This window comes from Pelmatolapia mariae, linkage group LG9 (genome assembly GCF_036321145.2).
Source record: "Pelmatolapia mariae isolate MD_Pm_ZW linkage group LG9, Pm_UMD_F_2, whole genome shotgun sequence".
Lineage (NCBI taxonomy): Eukaryota > Metazoa > Chordata > Actinopteri > Cichliformes > Cichlidae > Pelmatolapia > Pelmatolapia mariae.
In genome coordinates, this window is record NC_086235.1 from 9,783,390 (window position 1) to 9,804,503 (window position 21,114).

General features: G+C 41.2%; 2 protein-coding genes across 2 annotated transcripts; one reads left to right on the forward strand and one right to left on the reverse strand.

The window, feature by feature from the left end:
* The first annotated feature begins 1,464 nt into the window (after window positions 1-1,464).
* On the forward strand, window positions 1,465-4,778 carry emc9 (ER membrane protein complex subunit 9). The gene is made up of 6 exons (XM_063483169.1): window positions 1,465-1,616; window positions 1,858-2,060; window positions 2,296-2,372; window positions 2,810-2,879; window positions 3,049-3,143; window positions 3,323-4,778. The coding sequence occupies exons 2-6, from the start codon at window positions 1,866-1,868 to the stop codon at window positions 3,501-3,503; spliced, it is 618 nt and encodes a 205-aa protein (XP_063339239.1). The 5' UTR covers window positions 1,465-1,616; window positions 1,858-1,865; the 3' UTR covers window positions 3,504-4,778.
* A 116-nt stretch (window positions 4,779-4,894) lies between these two features.
* irf9 (interferon regulatory factor 9) lies at window positions 4,895-20,454 on the reverse strand. The gene is made up of 10 exons (XM_063483168.1): window positions 20,368-20,454; window positions 19,841-19,916; window positions 16,775-16,897; window positions 16,505-16,685; window positions 10,347-10,477; window positions 9,975-10,038; window positions 8,929-8,988; window positions 8,399-8,788; window positions 7,015-7,130; window positions 4,895-6,311 (listed from the first exon to the last, which is right to left on the reverse strand). Exons 2-10 carry the CDS (start codon window positions 19,895-19,897, stop codon window positions 6,144-6,146), a joined length of 1,290 nt encoding a protein of 429 aa, XP_063339238.1. The 5' UTR covers window positions 19,898-19,916; window positions 20,368-20,454; the 3' UTR covers window positions 4,895-6,143.
* Window positions 20,455-21,114: the final 660 nt, after the last annotated feature.

Below are 21,114 nucleotides of genomic sequence, written 5' to 3' on the forward strand. Positions count from 1 at the left end.
CAGCGCATAGGCTGCAGGCCCGGATGTACTGTCTACATTGGCTGTCTCTTACCCTTTACCCACCGCTGTTGCTTATCATGTGTTTCTTTGGTGTATTAAGAGTTTTTTCATGTGCTACGTGCTGAGGTGTTTTTTTTCTCAAACTGATCTCCCTGTTGGAGCTGTGTGTGTGTGTGTGTGTGTGTGTGGGGGGGGGGGGGGGGGGGGGGGGGGGCAGAGGGAGTGTTCGCCCAGGGCGCCAAACAGGCTAGGACCGCCACTGCCTGCAGGTTTATCCCTGTGCTGTTCTCCTCTGTCTTTTGTTGGACAAACTTTTTTTTTTTACTGGCACACATCATTTGTGGGGCAACTTATTGCGACACCTGATTGTTCTCTCATTTTAGTTTTAGTAATATTTTTAAGTGGTTGTACAAAATGAAAAAAATGGCAGGTGTATTGGCTGCATTTTTAGATAAATAGTTGTATATGATTAGAAAATGTACAATTTATATTTGCATTTCAAGTTATTAAAATTTACTCAACATGTCTGTGGGTTGTTTTTTTTACAGTAAAAAAATACTACTAGGATTTTAGGTTCTTTGTGTGATTTCAGATCAGTAATACTAATGCAGTATGTCAGTGAAAAAAACAACTAAATTCAGTTGAGCTGAAAAAAAATGATACCAAACAAGGCAAGGGGAAAAAATAAAATGAAACAATTTGAGGGTGAAATGCAAACGGAAACTCAAAAGGAGTCAAAAATGGCCGGTTGTATTTCAGACCTCAGTGGGTTAATCCAACAAATCATGAAAAATTAGGTTTCAATTTTAATTCATGACAGTGCAGATTTCTGACATTTTGTGTAATTTAAGCATGTAACAATGTGATTGTTTTCTAACAAAAAACAGTGAAACTTAAGTTAGACTTGTGTTTGTAAATGAACCGCTCCATGTTGTGTAGCTTTCTGGATTCTATACTTATTGGGCTACATATTTATTTATTATACAGGCTATACAGTACATAAAATCAAAACTCACATGTTTTATGTAAAGTGTGTAATTATGTGGGCTACAGACAATAATTAAGTTATAGACTATATTTATATGAAAAACGTGTATACTTACTGCATTTGAATCATTTTAACCATATGTAACCACCTGCGTATGTGTTTGGGGGAAAAAAAAGGCTTTGATTTTGCCACCCCATTTGATTTCTTTGCCACCCTCATGCCACACTAAAAAAAATTCTCTAGATCCGCCCCTGATTGTACTTGATATAGCTTTACTTTTTTTTACACACACACCTATTTTTTTTATCCCCTCGGTCATCCTCTTCACTAGAGGACGCACTACCGTAAAGCGTATACACAGTCGTGTTTACGTTGAACTCCTGACGAAATGATTGGCATCTTCTATCTCGAACCGGATTACAAAGCCTTCATCTCTTAGCCAATCAGGTAATTACATTTAAGACATGTAGGCGGGACCAAAAGCAGCCGTTCAGACGCTCTTCATCTATCTGTCAAGTGAATTGGGTTTGTTTTTTAAAAGCCCGTGTCAACAGTTGCGTGCAAAGCCTAATTTAATATTTCCAGTTTGAAGCTGTAGAGTTTGGTGTTTACTAATATTCCCACTCAGGTAAGGCGGAATTAAATTCTCTGCTTGGTTAGCTTGGATGCTAATGCTCACATTCAGTGTAGCCGGTTGGCAGCTCATTGAGCAACAAGCCACTTGCGGACGTTTTTCCTCCTGCTTTTCGATAAATTCAGCGACATTATTAACGACAGCCCTTTGTTATGTGTCTCATCAGTGCTTCTCCCGCTAGCCTCGGTCCTCTGTGGCCAGTTTTCAGTCCTTCTGTGCTCTTATCTCCCCGCAGCGGACACTATGGGCGAGGTGGAGCTGTCCTGTCGCGCTTACGTGAAGATGTACCTGCACGCCTGCCTCTTTCCTCGCTGTAGCATCAATGGCCTGCTGTTGTCGTCCAGCCCGACAGGTGGCGCTGTTTGCGTGACTGACTGTGTCCCGTTGCTTCACTCCCACCTGCCCCTGGCTCCTATCACCCAGCTGGCCCTTACACAGGTGCTCACAGGTGTTTTTCTGCCCTCACGATTTTGTTTAATAGCACCACAGTCTGGAGCTCTGATCCTTGAGAAGCAAAAACACCTTAAAGACTCCTCGTCATTGTTTATTGTGAAGGCATAAAACCCTGCAGTCAGATATTCTGGACCAAGCTACAAAGTTATTAAGAATTTATAACTTGCATCAGCGTTAAGTGAAGTTTAAAAGTGGCGGGTGGGTGCTCTCCTCCTTCCAGGTGGATGTTTGGTGTTCACAGACTCAGCAGAGGATAGTGGGATATTACCAAGCCAACGCCTGCGTGTCTGATAACAGGTAAGTTTCCAAAGCTTCGTGTCACTAAAGAGGTTTTCATTTGAACCCTGTTTTTTGTTTTGAGATGCGGCAAAGCTGGACATTTGGCCTTTCGTACCTCATGCAGTAACACTTTACAGCTCAGCACATCTGTCTAGATGGGAAAACCAGCACGAAAAGGTTATTAAATAAAAACTAAAACAAGATGTAAAAAGACCATTTTAAAAATCTGAAATCATACAGAAACCTCTCAGTTCAAAAAAGAAATTAAAGGGTTACCTTTTGTCAGTTTTCAGGCAGGAAAGTTAGCTTTGGAATGAATAAACTGGATCTTCATACATATCAAAATGATATTCTCAAGAAAGATATGGCATCCTTCTGTAACTTTGCAGCTTTGGTGGAGGCGTGTGGTCTCAGGAGTTTCTGTTTAACATGTTTTTATGTTTTCTACTCGGCAGCCCGACACCGTGTGCGCTGAAGATCGCCGATAAGATTGCAGAGCAGTTTGACAATGCAGTTTTATTAATGGTAAGAAAAACAGAAGTAAAATTGTTTTATCGGCTTTCTCTTACCTGCTGGTTTAACCTGGACATAGTTTTTTATTGCTGGCAAGCAGGTTTTCAGAAATAAGTTAAGCTTAGCTGTGCTGTCTGTTTAATAAAGTAGTTCAGGATGATTTTTTATTTTTTTCTTACAGCTTGATGGCAGTAAGATGTCTCCAGACTATCGGGTTCCTCCCATCGTGATGTACGAGCGCAAAGATTCGAGATGGATACTCAAAGACAAACACACGTAAGAGCATGAATGACCAGATCCCAGCAAACTGCACGTTTATGTGGGACACGCTGTGAAAGCTGAGCAGCACGTCTGTTTTTAAGCCTCACGAAATCTTTTAATTTCTTTTTTTTTTGCGCCTGAATTTTGTCTGAAAACCACACTCGGCTGTTCCTTTTTTCCTCTGTCCTGTTCAGGATAATGCTGAGACAGTGGGAGGAGACTCGGGCCATAGCGAGCCAGATGATGGAGTCAGGTGATCACACGCTATTGGTGGATTTTGACAGCCACCTGGACGACATCACAAAAGACTGGACCAATCAGAAACTTAACACCAAGATAGAGGAGCTCGCCTCGCCGGCCAACGGAAACATCTAGACTGAAGAGTAACATCACTTTTTCTGCACAAATGTGATTTTTACAGAACAACGCACACTCGACACCGAGTTTAAGGACACGTTTATTTTTTCCGAGTGAACAAGGACATATATGCATAAATAACAATATTTACATCTCACTAGTTTCCCGCCCAACCCCAGAGTGTGCCTTGTGGTCCATCCCAATACCCTGCTCATTTAAAGGACACTTCCACCTTAAAGTCCTCCTCTAACACTACTACAACACATAGATATGTTCCCCCTCTTTCCCTTAGTTTATGCATTAGTATGATTCCAGCAAACAATACATGAAACAGGATGGACAAAAGGACAAAAATGCCTTACAATACTAAAATCCTGCAGTAAATATCAAGCTAGATGAAGCTCAAAATATTTGTTTTTCATTAGGTTTGATTTAAAAGGAACTCTCAAGTTTGTGTTTTTGACTTTGGGAAGACTTAAAGTAATATATTAAAAATAAAATGGGGGGGGGGGATACATCCACCCTTTATTTAACACTGTGCAGATGTGTTTGTTAAGACTTTAATGCCTCGTGCGGGCACTTATACTGTAAAGAACTGGTTAAATAGAGTTGTGAACTTGAATGAAATTACAAATATAACAGTTGACCATTCAAATAAACTCCCTGTCAAAGTTTATACTGTTTAGTGTCTTTATTCTGTGTTGTTACCTTAAATCCTCAATTAAAGCGTGTTTTTGCAGCTGTTCTTGTTATTTGCTGTTCAGCAAATACCTGCCAAACTTCTGCAGCAGGCGCTACAAAAATAACATATGTGTCTAGAGGAAATTTCTTCTAAATCATATTAACTTCAGGAAAGAGGAACAATGTGTTGCAAGTTTGGGAAACCTGCCTTACAACGTGTCAAACTGAGGCTGCCTTACACTCTCAATAAGCCAAATATTCAGAGCTTCTCCTCCCTGTGTTCACTGCAGAACTTTTGTATTGAAATGTGTGTTTTGTGTGTTTTGTTCGTCCTTCACAAACCCCCAAAGAAAAGCTGCAATAGAGTCTGAAAGTTTAACTGTTAACAGGCATTCAAAATGATTAAAACGGTGCAGCTGTCTAACAGCACACTCATGTAAATCGGGCAAGTTTCTCACAGTAAATGGTTAAAAAATAAATGCGCTGAATGTGATATTCCTGACTGACCTGCTCCAGGGTGACACGCTCCTTTCTCATCTCCAGTTTCAGTTTTTGTCTATTAAAAGACGACCATTTAAGACACATTTGTAAAAAAAAAAAAAAAAAAGAGTACTCATGTTTTTAACTACAAAACCCTAATGGTATAAAGGACACATCTGCACTGGATCTGAAAAGACTTGACGGCATATATAGTAAAGATAAAGGTGCTTTACAAAATAGTCTACTGAACTACTACAGGCTATTATGATGCTTTTTTTTCCTTTGATTGTACAGTGAAACTTCTATCTAGTCCTGTGGTATAAACAATTTTCATCAACACAACTTAAGCAGTGTCTACAGTACTAAATGGCTCCAAATGACCCCCCACCCCCAATCCCTAACCAAAACAATAGACTTATAATATCTAAAATGACCCAGTAGTTAATGAGAGGAATTTACAGGAAGATGATTGCTCAGCTCTGATCGGCATGCTGCTTACATCACATTCTGAGATGCACGATGAGTATAAAAAGCTTCCAAGTGTTGGCTTTCATGTAGTGTTTCCAGTACACTAACTAATATCTAAAATGAAAAAGAAGGTGCACCCCAAAACTGATATTAAAGGGGACCTATTAATGTTTATTTCCAACTCTGTTTTTACTCTGGGAGCTTTGCATGATTCACAGTTCAAAATAAGTCCTATTTGTTTTACAGGACGCCTTGCAGCAGCGTCAAAAGGTGCAGTTTCTTTAATGGCCACTTGAGGCTGCTGGTTACAAAAGGGAGTCAATCCCCGTGTTAAAATTCTCAGCTTTACAGCACCTGAAAGTATAAAAACAGCCTGAGACAAAAAGTATTTTAGTCTGAATGGAAAGTTTCTCCTGTAAACGCGATCTTTTGTTCTCTTAGCATTTTTAACATTGTTGATGCTATTGTCTGATAAAGAATACAGCCTGTTGTGAGGCACAAGTCTGTGCTACAGTTTTAGTCACTCCACCCTCTTATCCAAATGCTCCTCCCTCTTCAAGCCAGCTTTTTTTCTGATTGGCTGCCCCTCTTAAACGTTTGGAAACAGGAACCTGCAGTTCCTGTTTCCAGTGAGGGCTGTTTCTGTGCCAACGGTCAAAACTATGTGTGTAATATGACAGTATTGGGTAAATCTACTCTTGTTTGAAACTGAGTTTGTCAAACTTGTTTCATATGGGTTTTGACCACTGTGGCAAAAAATAAGGAAAAGCAGAATAGGTCCCCTTTATATTAGTTCACCATTTGATTTCCTATTTCTCTTAAATGCTATGCATCCGTTTCTGTGCAACAAGTTTGGGCAATATGAAAAAAACAAACAATTGACACAGAAAATAACTGCAGGTTCCTGTTTTGATATCTTATTATAATCTGTCTTAATTAGAATAATAAAAGAAAAAACTCCTTCTAGCTGTCGGATTTATAATAAGGGGGAAATGTGTCTCATTTTTCAAATGCCACCCATCAAAGTGCTTAGAAAGTCCCGCAGCCGATGCTCTCGTTGGTTGGCGAAGGCACCGTGACGAGGTTCAGGGTTATTTCTCCCAGCGGGGACTGGCTGGCCAGAGACTGGAGGATGGTGATGGATTCAAAGATGGACTGAGCGTTCTGTACCTGCTGTTCTTCCCACGGTAGAGTGATCTGCAGAGGAAAGAGCAGTAAAGGCAGTTTTTACCATTTACTGAAATCAGACGGACTGAGCGTTCTGGACCTGCCGTTGTTCCCATCGTAAAGTAATCTGTAGAGGAGAGAGTAGTGAAGGTAGTTTTTGTTAGTTACTCAGATCTCCTGTGTTGGAGCTGCGGATTTCTCCACATTTAAAGGTCCCTAAAATGAATTTTAAAACTAGTTTTAACGCTTCCCTTTCAGCTGATTGGCTTCCCCCCACAAGCAGAAGGTTTGAACAGCATGTGGGTGGGGGTTTCTGTGCCTGATATAACCAGTTATGAGGGCTAGCCCCTCTCTGACATCACAGAGAGCCAAAAATGGGGGATTCAGCGCAGTGTAAACCCTGAGCTTTTGGATGAGGAGTGTGCAAGTACACTTTAACGAATCACAAAAAGGAGAGCAGGGAAGAGGGCACCAGTTAAGCACAAATTGTTACAGAAGAATAAATAAGTTAGGTGTCACTAAAATCACATGTGAGTAACAATCCCAGCACCTGAAGGATGATTTAAAGGAAACTCGTGTAGAAAAATGAATACTGGTGACAATTAAAGGACAAAGAATGGAAACTTTTCTCTAGTTACAGTTTTCAATAATCCAGGCAGTGTGTGGTTTACCCAAAATTCCCTGGTAAATCCCCACCACAGAAAAAACATACTGCTGAGTGTGTGTGGTTTACCTGAACAATGATCAGCTTTTTGGAAGGGTCCTCTGAGTTACTCAGCTCTTCTCCAAAACACAGGGTGAAGCCACACTGGGGAGGCTCGCCGCCATTTGTACGGAAGTGGTCCAACTCTGATGGTTGAGGAGGGAAGGGGGGGCGGGTGTTTATTAGCACTTCATGTAAGTTATCAGCTCAGGCAAAAAACAGCCCTACAGTGAATGAGTGAATCTTCGCTCATGATATTTAAAATCAAGATTCCAGATGGACAATTTCGACCAAAAACTATTTTTTTTGAAGATTAGACCTTATTATCACTAAAAATCTTTAAAATTAAAAAATAATATGCACTTAACATTCATTTTTCAGTCTTAAACAGTGCTGCCAGATGTATACTGAACATGCGTATTGTGTTTCCAAGTGTGGGAGGATTGATGGCCTGCTACGGTAAAGAAAGAGCTGAGAATGAAGGGAAAGCTGCTGATTTACTGCTCGCCCTGCATTCCTACCCTCACCTATCGCCATGAGCTGGTTTCATCTGAGTTATTTGGGAGACACGTATTCCCAGGGACGTACCAGCCTGTAACACCGTTCAGGAGCAGCCCTCCACTTCACGTTGCTGAAAACTGCACTATTTTTAAATGTTTTTATTTTTTCCTGTAGTCAGGTCAAGCTGCACAGAGCAGGTAAGGAATGCGACAAGTCAAACACAGAACTGAATTAGCAGCTTTTCAAAATAAAAGATCCCGAACACTCCTAGTTTAAGAACAAAGCCGTGTTGGAGACACGTAAACGGCGTTCTCCTGGAGTCAGACTAAAGCTGCTGCTTGGTATGGCATGTGTCCAAATGGGAGGATGACATGCTGCAGAGATTATGTGCATCTGCTGTGTTTGAAAGGCTTCTGTATTTCCTCAAAGGAGAGCTGGACAGGAAGAGGAAGACGCGGGCATCTCTGGTTAGACTGCTGCCCAGACAAGCACCAGGCAACGGTTTTGTCCATTAACAAGAAATATGACAGGCAATATGATAGCAGTGTCATTATCTATCGTGAGCTAACCATGTCAGCAGTGCATTAGAGGAAAATGATCCTGGATATGCCGTCAATTATCCAATCACAGCTGCAGACTGGCGCCAAACCATGTTTTGGTGGCAAAAACACACTTAGTTCATAAAACAGTGACGCAATGAGTTTGTGATACTTCAGTTAATAAACCCTAATTCAAAAAACTAATGACATATTTTGATTAAAGTCCTGGTGAGTTCCTTTTTTCCTGCAGAGTACATATTAGCTTCACTGCGCAGACATTCATGCTTTTGCTGTGATAACATCTGTGTGATAATTTGTTCTGCAGCATCTGGCAGGGCTGTTAACAAATATTTGCATGCTCATTTCTGACTTACGTTGCTTAAAGATTTCTTTATTGAAAAGGAGCACCGGCTCTGTGTTTCGCTCCATCTTGTGCAGGTCCGGCATGGTCGTGTGCGGCCCCGTCCAGAAGACCCGCCCCTGGCAGAACCTCTTGCCGTAAACTCCCTGCGGAGTGGAGGTCAGCACCACCCCTTTCTCCATGAAGGGGAGTAGGGTGAAGAGGGCCTGCAGCTCCGGACCGGCCGGCAACGTGGAGGGCGGCTCGGGTAGCGGGATGCGTGGGAACCTGGCTTTCAGGGCAGCTGGCGTGGGGGGAATAAGCGAGGAGGGCGGGTACGTTATCCGCACATCGGTGCCCTGAATCTGACGTTTGAGCACCTCCTGTCCTAAATAGTAAACTGCCACATTGAAGGAGTCCTGGGCTGTAGAGATGGAGACAGAGGAGTCGTTATCTTCTCGAGCCAACAAAACCATACTCAGTGTTTTCACAGCAGGTCGTGACTGGGTTCATGACTCTGAACCCTGCATATCACAGCCTGCTCAGCTGTAAATGCTTTATTACCTCCTACAGGAGCGGTCACACTCTCCTCAATCCGCACGTCCAACCTGATCTCATCGACCGCTGAAGGGACATAAAACAGTTACATCAGCGGCTTCTTTTGGTCGCCTGTGAGTTTGATTTGTTAGTTGAAATGTAAACACATGATGAAATAAGAACACAAGGTTACACTGCAGTAATCCATTTGCTTCACAATGTGTGTGTAGGCTTGTATTTTACTTCTTTGTAAAGTTTGTTTAGTTTTTACTGCCTTAAGGCACAGCAGACCTACACAGGTTTTTATGTTTTTAGTTTTAAGCACACTGACACCTGTATACGTGCTATGACATGTGGCGTATAAATAAAATTACCCGACCCAAGGTCAGCGATTAGATTTCTCCTCGGACATGACCTGATTTCAGAGGCAGTGACAGACCTGCTCGTCCTCGAAGTGCAAATATGATTTTTACAAAGCAAAGACTGACCAGTGACTGCAGCCTCACAGGATCACAGGAAAAAACGGACTCAAACAGAAAGGAAATTTGTCCCTTTGGCTCAAATTTTAGATCCTCCGCCAAAGTTTTTTTTTAAAGTGTGAAATATGGAAACTTATTTCCACCAGTGAAAAAAAACTTTAAACCAATTTTTGCCATTCGTAAGTCAAAGTTTCGTGTAGTTATGTCTCTCGAACTACTGATGAAATTACTTGAAACCGAGGAAAGAACTTGAAATTTCAGGTTATTGAGTCCAAATTTGGACTCAATAACCTAAAATTTTGATTTACGAATGACAAAAAAATACCTTTTTTTCCAGTGGTGTAAACAAGTTTCTGAGAAAATATTTTAAAAGTGTGGGCTAGAGGCAAAGTCTTCAACAGTGTCAAATGGAGGATTAGCTCATTGTTTACATTTGAGGAAGCCGGAGATCACGATTCAACTTCTTTTAGATGGAAAAGAGAACAAATGTGAGGGGAAATCATAGGATACTCCTCCTCCCATCGCTAACTCTATACACAAGAAAAACTACAGATTACGAAGAAGTAATGAGATTACAAAGACAGTTAAACTCACAGTCCGTCTGAATGAAGGTGCACTGAGTGGGCTCCTCCGTCTGGACGGGGCTTTCCTCCACAGACTGAGAATCAGACAAAAAAATTTTTTATCAGTATTTATGAACTTCAATTCCGTTCACTTCAATTATGCTGTTTATGCTGCGCAGCTTTTAAGTCACTGTTAATTTGCCTCTCAGATGCTCAGATTAGCTGAGCTCCAGCAAGCAGGAAGCAATCCATTATACCAACATCTATAATTCAAACTACACAGAAATGGCAAACAGCGTTTGATACTGCAGGACTTCATGCTGCTATCAGATGCTCTCCTATCTCGGAGCAAATAATGAGGCTGAAATGACTCGGCACACGCCCCACATCCTGATAAACTCACCAGCTGAGACGTGGCTTCTTCCCTCTTTATCTGTTTGTCATCTATGGCGTCGTCGCTGTCTGAATCGCTTCTCCTCCTTTTCGACCTCCTGGAGGCTTTTTCTCTGCTCTTCTTTTCAGGCACCACCACACCTAAACGCACACAGAGGAAACACTCGTGAAGCAGCTGAAAACAATCAGCTGCTTTTACTTTTGAGTCGTTTTAGTGCTCTTCGGTCTCGTTGCTTCCACGAGAACTTTACTCATTTGGCAAAATAAAAAGTCTTTGATTAAGGCAAATGTCCTCACTAGAACTAGCAAACAAAGAGCTCTGCAGACGTTTATTTTATTTTCCATGTAATTACCAAAATAATAACCAAAGATAAACTCCGTCAGGCTCCGTCATGTTTGTACTTTGACCTCTGAATGGTGATGCACAGACAGTTTATTTTTATAGCAGCTTTAAAATACGACAATAATGCAAAGTGAGTCGCACTGGTCTTCTGCAGCCCTTTAAGCGAACCACAAAATCTAGTTTTACAAAGTCTCATGCTGAGAAAATGAAGAAAAGATACAGAACAGATGGATTTACTGACATTTAAATCAGCTATATTGTGTTTTTGTCAGTACTTCCCCATGCTATGTCACCAGAGTGCCACCTTAATTGATGGGGAAGCATTCGATGGTTTGAGCTTCCCAAATGTCGGGCTTTGTTTTTCCACTGGTCCTAGTGCCGTGAAGTAAATATTTAGAGATTTTATAAGTGAAAAAGTGTAATGATCAAATGATTACTCTTAAGTTATAAATCACTGGCTCCGGTCATTGCATGCATGAGCATAATGTACATAACTGTGGCTACAACAGGCTGCAGGAAGAGCCAATTCAGGGGAGAAGCCTTATTTTAGTAGCTCTGTAGATGAAAATGAAGAAAAAATGTACAGCTCCTTAAATGCCAGGATGCACATTTAACATAAAATGTTATTTAGCCTAAATCCTGCAAGGCTGTGATTGATACTTTATGTGAGAGCGCCGCCACATGGGGTTGGCACCCTAAAGCAGGAGTCTCCAACTCCAGCCCTCGAGAGCTACTGTCCTGCAGCTTTTAGACACATCCTTGTTCTGACACACCAGAATCAAATGAATGGCTTGTTATCAGACCTTTGCAAAACTTGTTTGCATGCTGAAGAGGTAATCCAACCATTTGATTCAGCTGTGTTGGAGTAGGGATGCATCTAAAAGCTGCAGGACAGTAGCTCTCGAGGACTGGAGTTTGACACCCCAGCCCTAAAGCATGATGATAAATCTCTATAAATAACTGGGGGCTTTTATTTTGGCAATCTCACATATTTCCTGAGGACTGTGTGGTACCAGAATTGGTGCCGTTCTGCCTGAAGAAATTTCTAGTACACCATTTCACACAAGTGCTTTTTTTGATGCCTCAGAGGCAACTCAAGTTTGATTTAGACGCCTCTTAATCCTTCGCTGCATCGACCCGACACGTGGTTACATTCCTATAAAAGTGTGCATCAGGTTACGCGTAGATTGCCCGCTGAAGCATAATTCAGGAATCAAGTGTCAGTATATCACCCCAGATGACTTTAACGTGCAGGCTGGAGGACCCAGGCATCAAATTGCAGACCTCCCAAATAACAGAGATACCCACTGTGCCTCCTGAGCACCAGCTGCCACATTCATGTCTCTTTTTGTAAATCTCGGGGACCAACCAGTTTATCGACTGACAAACTGACCGTTTATTGAAAACATCTGTGAGCAGCAGCCCTGATAGCAGTAACTGAATCAGTATTTAGCAGCGCGGTGGCCGGGTACTGTGCGGAATTTGCATGTTTTTGACAGCGACGCTCCAGTTTCTCCTGCTATCAAAATGAAATATGCAAAGTTACCTTATCCTGACCCGGAGCAATCTTACAAAACAGATGTAACTTCAAAGTGTTTGAACTTGCTGATTAAATGAAGGTTAAAGAAAGTAAAAATAATTAATCTGAACCTGGTTAAGCAGCAGAGGAACTGTTTAAACAGTTAAAATATATAACTAATAACTTTAAGGTCCAAGTATGAATTTTATAAAAGAAGTCAGACATCTGGAAAGAAAGTTACTGATGATTTTTTTTGGCTTAAAATCAAAAGCAGATGTTTTAAAATATATTTATTTTTTATTATCATTTTTTACAGAACCAATAAGACACAGCAGAACTACACACAATGACTAATAGAGGAACTTCTTTCTAAGTATTTTCCTTCTCCATCCATCTCCATCTCTGTCATGTCTCTGATTTATAGGCTTTTAACGTGTGTTTAATAATGTATGTTTCTCTGTTTTAACATGTGACTGATTGTGTTGCATGTCTTATTTACTTTTTAAGACTTTCCAGTGATTAAAATAAAATCTAAAGTAAAGAAAAGTTGAAAAAAAAATAACTTAAATACAGATAAAGTTCACGCAAAGACCAAAGTGCAGGAGATTATCAGAAGAAAAGATGGTCATAAATCCAGACTAGAATCCAGGTATTTCTCCCTGGAAACAGACAAACATCAGCAACACAGCGAGAGCAGAGGGCACGGCAGAGCTTTAAATACCCTTCGGCCTACATTTAACATATTTGTTTTGCATTTTTATGACATTAAACAGGCAAAGCAGCAGAAAATAGGTCAAGAGTCAGAGGGTTCAAAAGCACGGACACTTAAAAAAAAAAGAGAGGTGTGAGAGAAATAAACAGCGAGAGGGCTTAACGCTGCAGAAAAGGTGGAAGTGGTGATCAGACTAACAGGGCGCTAATAGAGATGAAAGTTCACCAGTTTCTGCAGGCACATTGTGCAACATTTACTCTGCAACACCCAACGCAGCTAAACCTCCATTTTCTCATCTACTGTTAATCTGAAATCAAACAGAAATCCTGTGAGTGGGCAGCACCCACAGCAGATAAACACTCTGATTAAAACCACATTTATATGTAATATGTTTACATTCATTTCTCTGATGTAAATAAAGGTTACTCTAATTATTTTAGTGAATCAAACCTTTAAAAATGGAGAACAATGTCGACCACAACAACAAAGAAAACCTATATACATACATTTGATTACCCTTCCTTCAGTTCTTGCTTAGGTTTGCTTCGGTGTCACTCCTGAAGTTTAAAATTATATTATATAAAATTTTTTCTGCTAGTTTTAAAAAGTCTTGCAGGGACGAGCTTCTAAAACCAGCTGAAAACTAAAGGCTGTTTTTGCAGCACATATAACATTAAGTTTGCTGGCTGCTGCTGATAAACTTATCAGAGTATTTCTGATGGTCTGTGACGTCCTGCTGACAGATTAAATATTCAACTCTCTCAAACAGAGGAGCTATTAAGCTATAAACCCGGCATCAACTTTCAGCAGCGGCAATGCCAGCCCTGCTAACAGTCGGGCAAAACTGTAAACACGTTACCATCAGCCATGGGAAACTTTTAGATCCAATTTTTCAGTTCGTTCACGTTAATTATCGAGTTTGTAGTTAGTGATGGTGGGCTTCTGGGTGTTCCTAATATTCTGACCGGTTCATGTATAATAGTAATAGTTTAATCCAGTATTTATGAGGTGTTATGATGATAAAGAAAAGCTGAAAAAAATAAGTCTTTGTAAAAGCAGAATTGATGGCAGAGCTGTTAGTCAAGTGCTTGGTAACTGTAGCTTTCAGAATAAAAGCTACAAAGCTCCTCCACATTAAGAGCAGAAGAAACTGACTAACTGCATTTACTAAAAGTGAGAGGAATCAAGTTTTAGTTCATCTTTCCTTAATCTTCACACGATCTCTGAGATGTAACCAACCAATCAACGTGCTGGATCTGTGCGTCTGCAGCCTGAAGAGGCAGATGCTGTCGTCATGTGCTTCCTGAGGTTTCTGTTTCTTAGAAAAAGAGCTGCTGCATTTTGAGACATCGCCGGCCTGCAGTTGCTCATCTCACCCTACAGTTTAATGAGCATGCACAGGCGTGGCAAAGCACATGAACTGTTTTTACTTCTGAATCAATAACTGGAACAGTTTTAAGTGGCAGCCAGGCAAACATCCACTGTTGTGTTAAATGCAACAGACTGTTGTGAAAGTGTATTGCAAACAGAATGGGTTTGTAGGTTAACCCCCATCATGACTAAATACGAACCCTGAGGAGTTACAAATATTCCCATACTACCTGCTTTAAATGTGCTAGAGTTCACCAGTCTGACTCAGAGAGGTCAGGATTAAGTCAGTTTATTTTTTGGCTGTTAAAGTGACGCAAAGACTGCGGCTCATTATCTTGAGATAAAAATCCAACCTCGCAGAGGGAAGCTGACCATGTGACTGTGTGAGTGAGTGCAGGTCTGCCCTACATTACAACTGAGCTATCAGTTTACCTGCCACGATCATCACAGGCTGGTACTATGTAGCAGGATTTGAAGCTTATCATGCTAACTTTGTGTTTAACCCTGGATGTACATTCTTATAAGGGTGAGTCACGTCTTTTTGGCTCAGTTGCATTAAGTGAAATTAGGACAGGAACATCGTGGCTGGGAAAAATCGGTGGTTGCCAGGCGATTGCATTGAATTTTTTTGCATCTGGCATCTGCTGACCAGAGGTTCCAATAACCTTAACCTCTGGGTTTTTAATAACTGTAATAACAAGGCGATTACACAGATCACCTGGTGGGAGGCAACCTGTCTCCAAACAAACAGTCCGACTGACTGCAATCACTGTGAATCAGCTGGTTTCCATGTAATCACCGTCTTAATGTATAAACACAGACAGACTGCCAACATGCTGCAATCAGACTGAGTCAGTCTGCACCAATGAGGGCAAATTATTTGTTACATGACTCTTTGCAAGAGAGGAAACAATTGCACACAATAACACAGATATTGTGTGTAAATGCCAACTTGACCCCACTCAGCTGTAAACTGAATGCAGACTGACTTCATCACCCACTGACTCAAGTGGTTGCAGATATTTCAAAGCAGTGAGATTGCATATCTGCATATCTGAAATCTCGCTGCAACCTTCTTATTTGTGGGACTCTAGCATTACCGGGCCACAGTGCCATGCTAGCATATGCTGCAAACCACACCTGCTCCAGATAAGCGATCAACGCACACCGGCACCCACCACTTAGTGACCTAACAGTTCTCAGAAAAAGGGTCACCACTTCCCGACCCCATCGTGTAGGTAGAGAGTCTGTAGTCTTAGAGACCCTCTTAAGACTCTGATGGCTCAGAGATTATATCAAATACGCAAAGTTTATACTAAATCAGGGAGCCTAAGCTGCATGCTAGCTGATCTTGTATAAAATTTTCAACAATTCTGAAAAAACTATAAAACTATGTTACATGCTCTACAAAAATACCTTCACCAACCCTTCACATTGATTTAGGAGTAGTTTAGATCTATTCTTCATCATCGAGCAGGGACACCAGGAACTTTGACATTCAACATTTTTGCCAGCTTTTCCAGCCTTACTGACCTTTTAAAGCATATATACAAGACTTTTTAACGCTACACTCTTTCTCTCACGCACACTCCCAGCCTGCTTCACTGCTTTCGGGCTGTATTGTGTCTTAAACCTACTGAGAGTTTTCAAATATTGTACTTTGTTCCTGGTTTCGTAAAACAAGGCAGCGGTATAATTTATGGTGCTGCTTTGAATTCCCACCACAACGGGTCCTTGTGCGCTGGTGTGCCTGCATTGTTCTGGAGTGAAACCGGGCTGTTCGTGTTAGACTGTGAGCTAATGAAGCTTAAACAGCAGTTATTTTTAATGAAATACAGATATCTTGAGATGGAAGACATCTGAGCCAGTGAAGTGTGAACAACTATCAGAGCTCTTACAGAAAAACATCCCATTTCTACCCTGGCAGAAGATATCATGGCTACATTAATGAATTCAGCGTCTTTACACTGCATATTCGGGCCTCGCCTGGTCTTCACATGTACGTTTTTGTAATTGCTGTCACATGTCTGTCCTGCCTCCTGTGCCCTCATGTGACCCACTGGGAAGTTTTTGGTTGACTTAACCACCTTCGTGTGACCACGAGACTGATTTTGTCATTGAGGTTATCAGGTTTGAGGTAAGTCAAATGCTTTGCCGCTGAGGTATAACTAAGTCGTACTATGACCTAGCCAGAGCATGCTGAGTAGGTACGTCAAGTCTCACCTTGCTCGCTGATGGGGACCAGGCGGTACACCTTGTACGGTTCTGAGATGTCCAGCTGGGCTCGGTCCATCACCTCCTTAAACTCAGGACTCTTGTTGAGGGCGCAGCGCAGACGGGTCTTCCAAGCGGCCGGGTTGTCCTGGCCCCCATCTGTCAGCTTCCCCTTGAACTCTGCCCACGCCTGGGGAGGACAGCGATGGCAATCTCAGAGATTTAAAGCACACAAGATTTGTGGCATTTAAAGCAAATCTTGAGAATTTCAAGAGCTACCTTGAAGATCGCGGCGTCTTCATCTTTGCGGAAGTCCTGCTTCCCCGCGTGCTTCCAGGGAATGCGGAACATGGTTTTGGCCTCGTCATCCCACACCAGCCCTGGATATTTCCCACTGCTGACCTGAAACAAACCAAAAAAGACAGCGAAGTTTGAGAAACCTATAGTTTTCCTGAATTTCACCTAAAGCTGAATACCTGCAGACCAATGTTCCCTCTAAGCTGCGCGTGTGCGCAATTGCGCACTGCTGGCACGGTCTCTGCGCACAGAAAATCTGCGTTGCACACAGAAAAAAAATCTAACCTGAATTGAAATTAAAATTAATACTTTAACAATTCTGTTTTGCAGTGTTAGTCAGTAAGTGACTGGCTGCTCCCGTATGGGATTAGAACGATGCCACCTTATCCCATAGTCCAGCCAATAATGCGATTCACATTCGTATATACGCAGCTAATCAACGTCGTTGACAGGCTATGACAGCGTCCTTATGTGTCATAGCGTCCTATGACACCGGTTTGCTAGCTAGCAAAGCGGTGTGGCTGATGTGGAGCGAAGCCACGTTAATGACAACGTGTACAACCATTGGAGATGTGAGCAGGACAGACGGAACAATTGACGGAAAAAAGTGTGGACTTTATGCCAGTTTTTAAATTGTGTTGATAGGCCACGTAAAACCAGAGTTATGATAAAAATATTTGCAGTGTTTGGTTTTCTTCCTGAATACTATCGTTGTTTATATTTACTGCGGGAAGAAACGGTAAAAACGGTGTTTTATAAGGAAAACGCTCGAAAGCACTCTCTACCTGTGAACAAAAACAAAACAAAAAAACTCCCACCCATTCCTATTGGTGGAAAAATGTACCATGTCCACCAATCAAAAAATGATATGGCAACATGGCATTTAGTTGTTCAGGAAGGGGGGAAGTTTTATGAGTGACGGCGGTGTTTTGAGATGTGAGAGATTTGCGACATTTAACGCAAATCTTGTGTAGTTAGTGTGTAGTGTAGTCAATAGTTTTGTTGTGTGTGTCAGAACAATGAGGCGACTGCTGAATGTTACAGGTGTTACAGGAGTGATACATCTCCTGTTGTCAGGCCTGCAGGTATCAGGCTGTTGTTCTCCTTTATCTCATAGTGGACAGAAATTATTTTTTGGAGTGGCACAAATAATTTGTGTGGCATCAAATTTGATGCAGAACAGCTGATTGTTCTGTAAATAGTTTGAAATGTTTATTTAAAAAAACACCTCAGCTGCATTTTTAGGTAAACAGCTGCAAAAAACTTTGTTGTTTGCATAACTCTGTTACTTTTTTAAAGAAGCAACTATATAATTAATTGCCCAACATTGGTCATTATATACTGTATTTTGCAGACAGAGAGTTACAGGACTCTCTCCCAGACCACAGACTCATACTCATAATACAAGTCAGAGCTTTATAAAAAAAAAAAAAAAAAAAAAAAAAAAAAAAAAAAGAAAGAAAGAAAGTTGTGTTTTCAAAATTGGAAAATTTTTACTTCCAATAGTGTTAACATACTACACAGGTCATGAACAAGATTTTTTTTTAATTTTCATTGTAAGTGGGCTAAAGTAGTTAATTAAAAGTAGTCTAACATAAATGCTGTAATTTGATTATTTTAATAAACCATGTAACTTGGATGGATTCGATGCTGGCGTGACCACAGTGCACACGTCTGATGTCGCTCACAGTGGTCCAAGGGACCGCTCAGAGAGTTTGTGCGTTCGCTCAGACACATGAAAAATTAGAGGGAACATTGCTGCAGACATAAATCAGAGCTGCCAACCAACCCCCTCTTCTGCATTTCTTTGTAGAAAAAACACTTTTAGATTCACTAATACTGCAGAAAACACAACATCATCCACCTTTAAAGCAAAAATATGCAAACTTTAGTTTCTGAAATGATCAGATCTGACAATTGTATTGTTTTTTTTATTGTTTTTGTGTCACCGTAAATTACTTATATCTTTATTTTGGGGGAATTTGACCTGTCTCTCCCTCATCACCCTCAATCAGTCACAGCAGATGGCTGCCCCTTCTTGAGCCTGGTTCTGATGGGGGTGTTCTTCCTGTTAAACGGGAGTTTTTTCTTCCCACTGTTGCCAAGTGCTTGCTCAAAGGGGGTCATTTGTTTGTTGTGGTTGTTTCTGTATTATTGTGGGGTCTTTACCTTACAATATAAGCCAACATGAGGCGACTGATGTTGTGATTTGGCACTATATAAATAAAATTGAACTGAGCATTTTTATTACTGGACTCTACTAAAGTAGCTTTGCATGATTAACAGTTCAGAATAATCCTTATTTATCTCATATCGGGCCTTGATGCGCCCCATTAATTTATCCTATCTGAAACTAGCCGTTTTAGTTCTCTCCAGGCTAACTCTCTTCTGATTTGCTCTCTGTGACCTCATAAAGCTCCAAGAGTGGAAGGAACTGCCTGAAACTGAGTGTTTAGAGCTACAGTGAAGTTTGCACTTGCACTGATCTCACTTATATATGTCAGAAATCAAGAAAAAGCAGAACACATTCACTTAATTGGAGCAATATCTGTTTATTTCTTAACCAACTAATCTAAAAAATATAAACTTGATGAAAGTGCAGCTGAGCTCAACTTCAGCTGATATCACTTCTACACTATACACAGAATTTTGTGGCCTAAATCAGCTGTTTCCTGATATTCAGTTTATGACTTTAGTTCATTTTTAAGGGTTTAAACTGTTTTATAAAAATAAAAAGTTGCAATAAGCACCTATAACACATTTATATGATAGTAGAAACAGAAAAGTGCATTTTTCCACAGCTGACCTACAATTTGCTTAAGCAGATTATGCAATAGCAGCTGATTTTCTAACAAGAGAAAAGTTAAACTTTTGCTGGTGTCATTTTCAGCCCCATAGTTATGAATATATGTTTGTTAGTGACCTCTCTATCACCCTTTTCCTCTTCCTATTTCCCTTCCCCCCCACCCCACTCTTTCATTTGTCCTTACCCTCTCCCTGCCTCCCTCTCACACTCATGCACACACACACATACACAGCCACACACACCTGCTCGACGATCCAGGAGCGCAGTCTGCGAGTGGAGCGCATTCTCCCAGCTGCCATCGCTGCTTCTTTAAAAATGCTGAAAACACCGCAAAGTTTCAGGGCCAGTGGCAAAACAACAACACAAACAACTTCGATCAGCTGCCCCAACATGCCCTCCTACACCCACCCCGCCTCACATTTTTTAATAATAGCACAGCTTCACTCTGGGCACATCAAAAACATCCAATATTAGACATAAGAAATGTGTAAAAATATGAATAAAGGTCGATTTGCTTTCGTGTAAAAAGCCAAGTTCAAGCCTCGTGTTCAAGCCGGGTCTTTAAACAGAGCCGACACACATTAAAAAAGAAAAGAAAAGAAAGAAAGACAAACACTTTCTAAAATTAGGTCTTTTTTTAAATGGAGTCTGCTCTGGAAACAACAAGGCAGCTGCAAACATCCTCCCACCGCCGCATGTTATATTTATAAAAAATCAAATATAGACGCTAAGGTGTTAAATTAAGGAAGTTGATTTAAGTTTCGTTTACCTCGGCTGTGTTTCCTCCGCGGTGCCTGCGGACTGACTGTCTTCTCCTCTTCAGTTCTGCGGCTCAGTCTATGAAGGCGCTCCTTTTCCCCGAAGTCACGTGGTTTTAGAGAAAGGCTCTGCTGGTCTGACACCAGGGGGCGAAAGTGAGCACACACAGAGACACAGTCAGGTCCCTGAGTATGTGCACAGTGGAGATGTGACTGAAGTGCAGACTTTCACCTTTCATTCAAGGGAATTGGAAAAAGTATTCCATTACCTGTTTAGGAATGATGTTCAAAGGCTCTAAAATAATTGGACGATAAGTGAGAAGCAGTTTCATGGCCAGGTAAGGCCTTGTTCCTCATTGCTGCATGAGAAATAAAGCAGATATATGAGCTGGAAATGAACTAACCAGCCAGGAACACCTGTTCAACTGCTTGGGAACGCAAATATCCAATCAGCCAATCACGTGGCAGCAGCTCAGTGCATTTGGGCATGTAGACACGGCCAAGACAACCTGCTGAAGTTCAAACCAAGCATCAGATCAATAAAGAAAGGTGATTTAAGTGACTTTGAATGTGGTATGATTGTTGGGGGGGGGGGGGGGGGGGGTAATCTGAGTATAAAATGATCCAAAGAAGGGAAAATATCCAGTGGGCGGCAGTTATCTGGATGAAAATGTTATGTTTATGACAGACGTAACATACCATGTCACAAATGTCAGATCATCTCAAGCTGGTTTCTTGAACATGACAATAAGTTCACT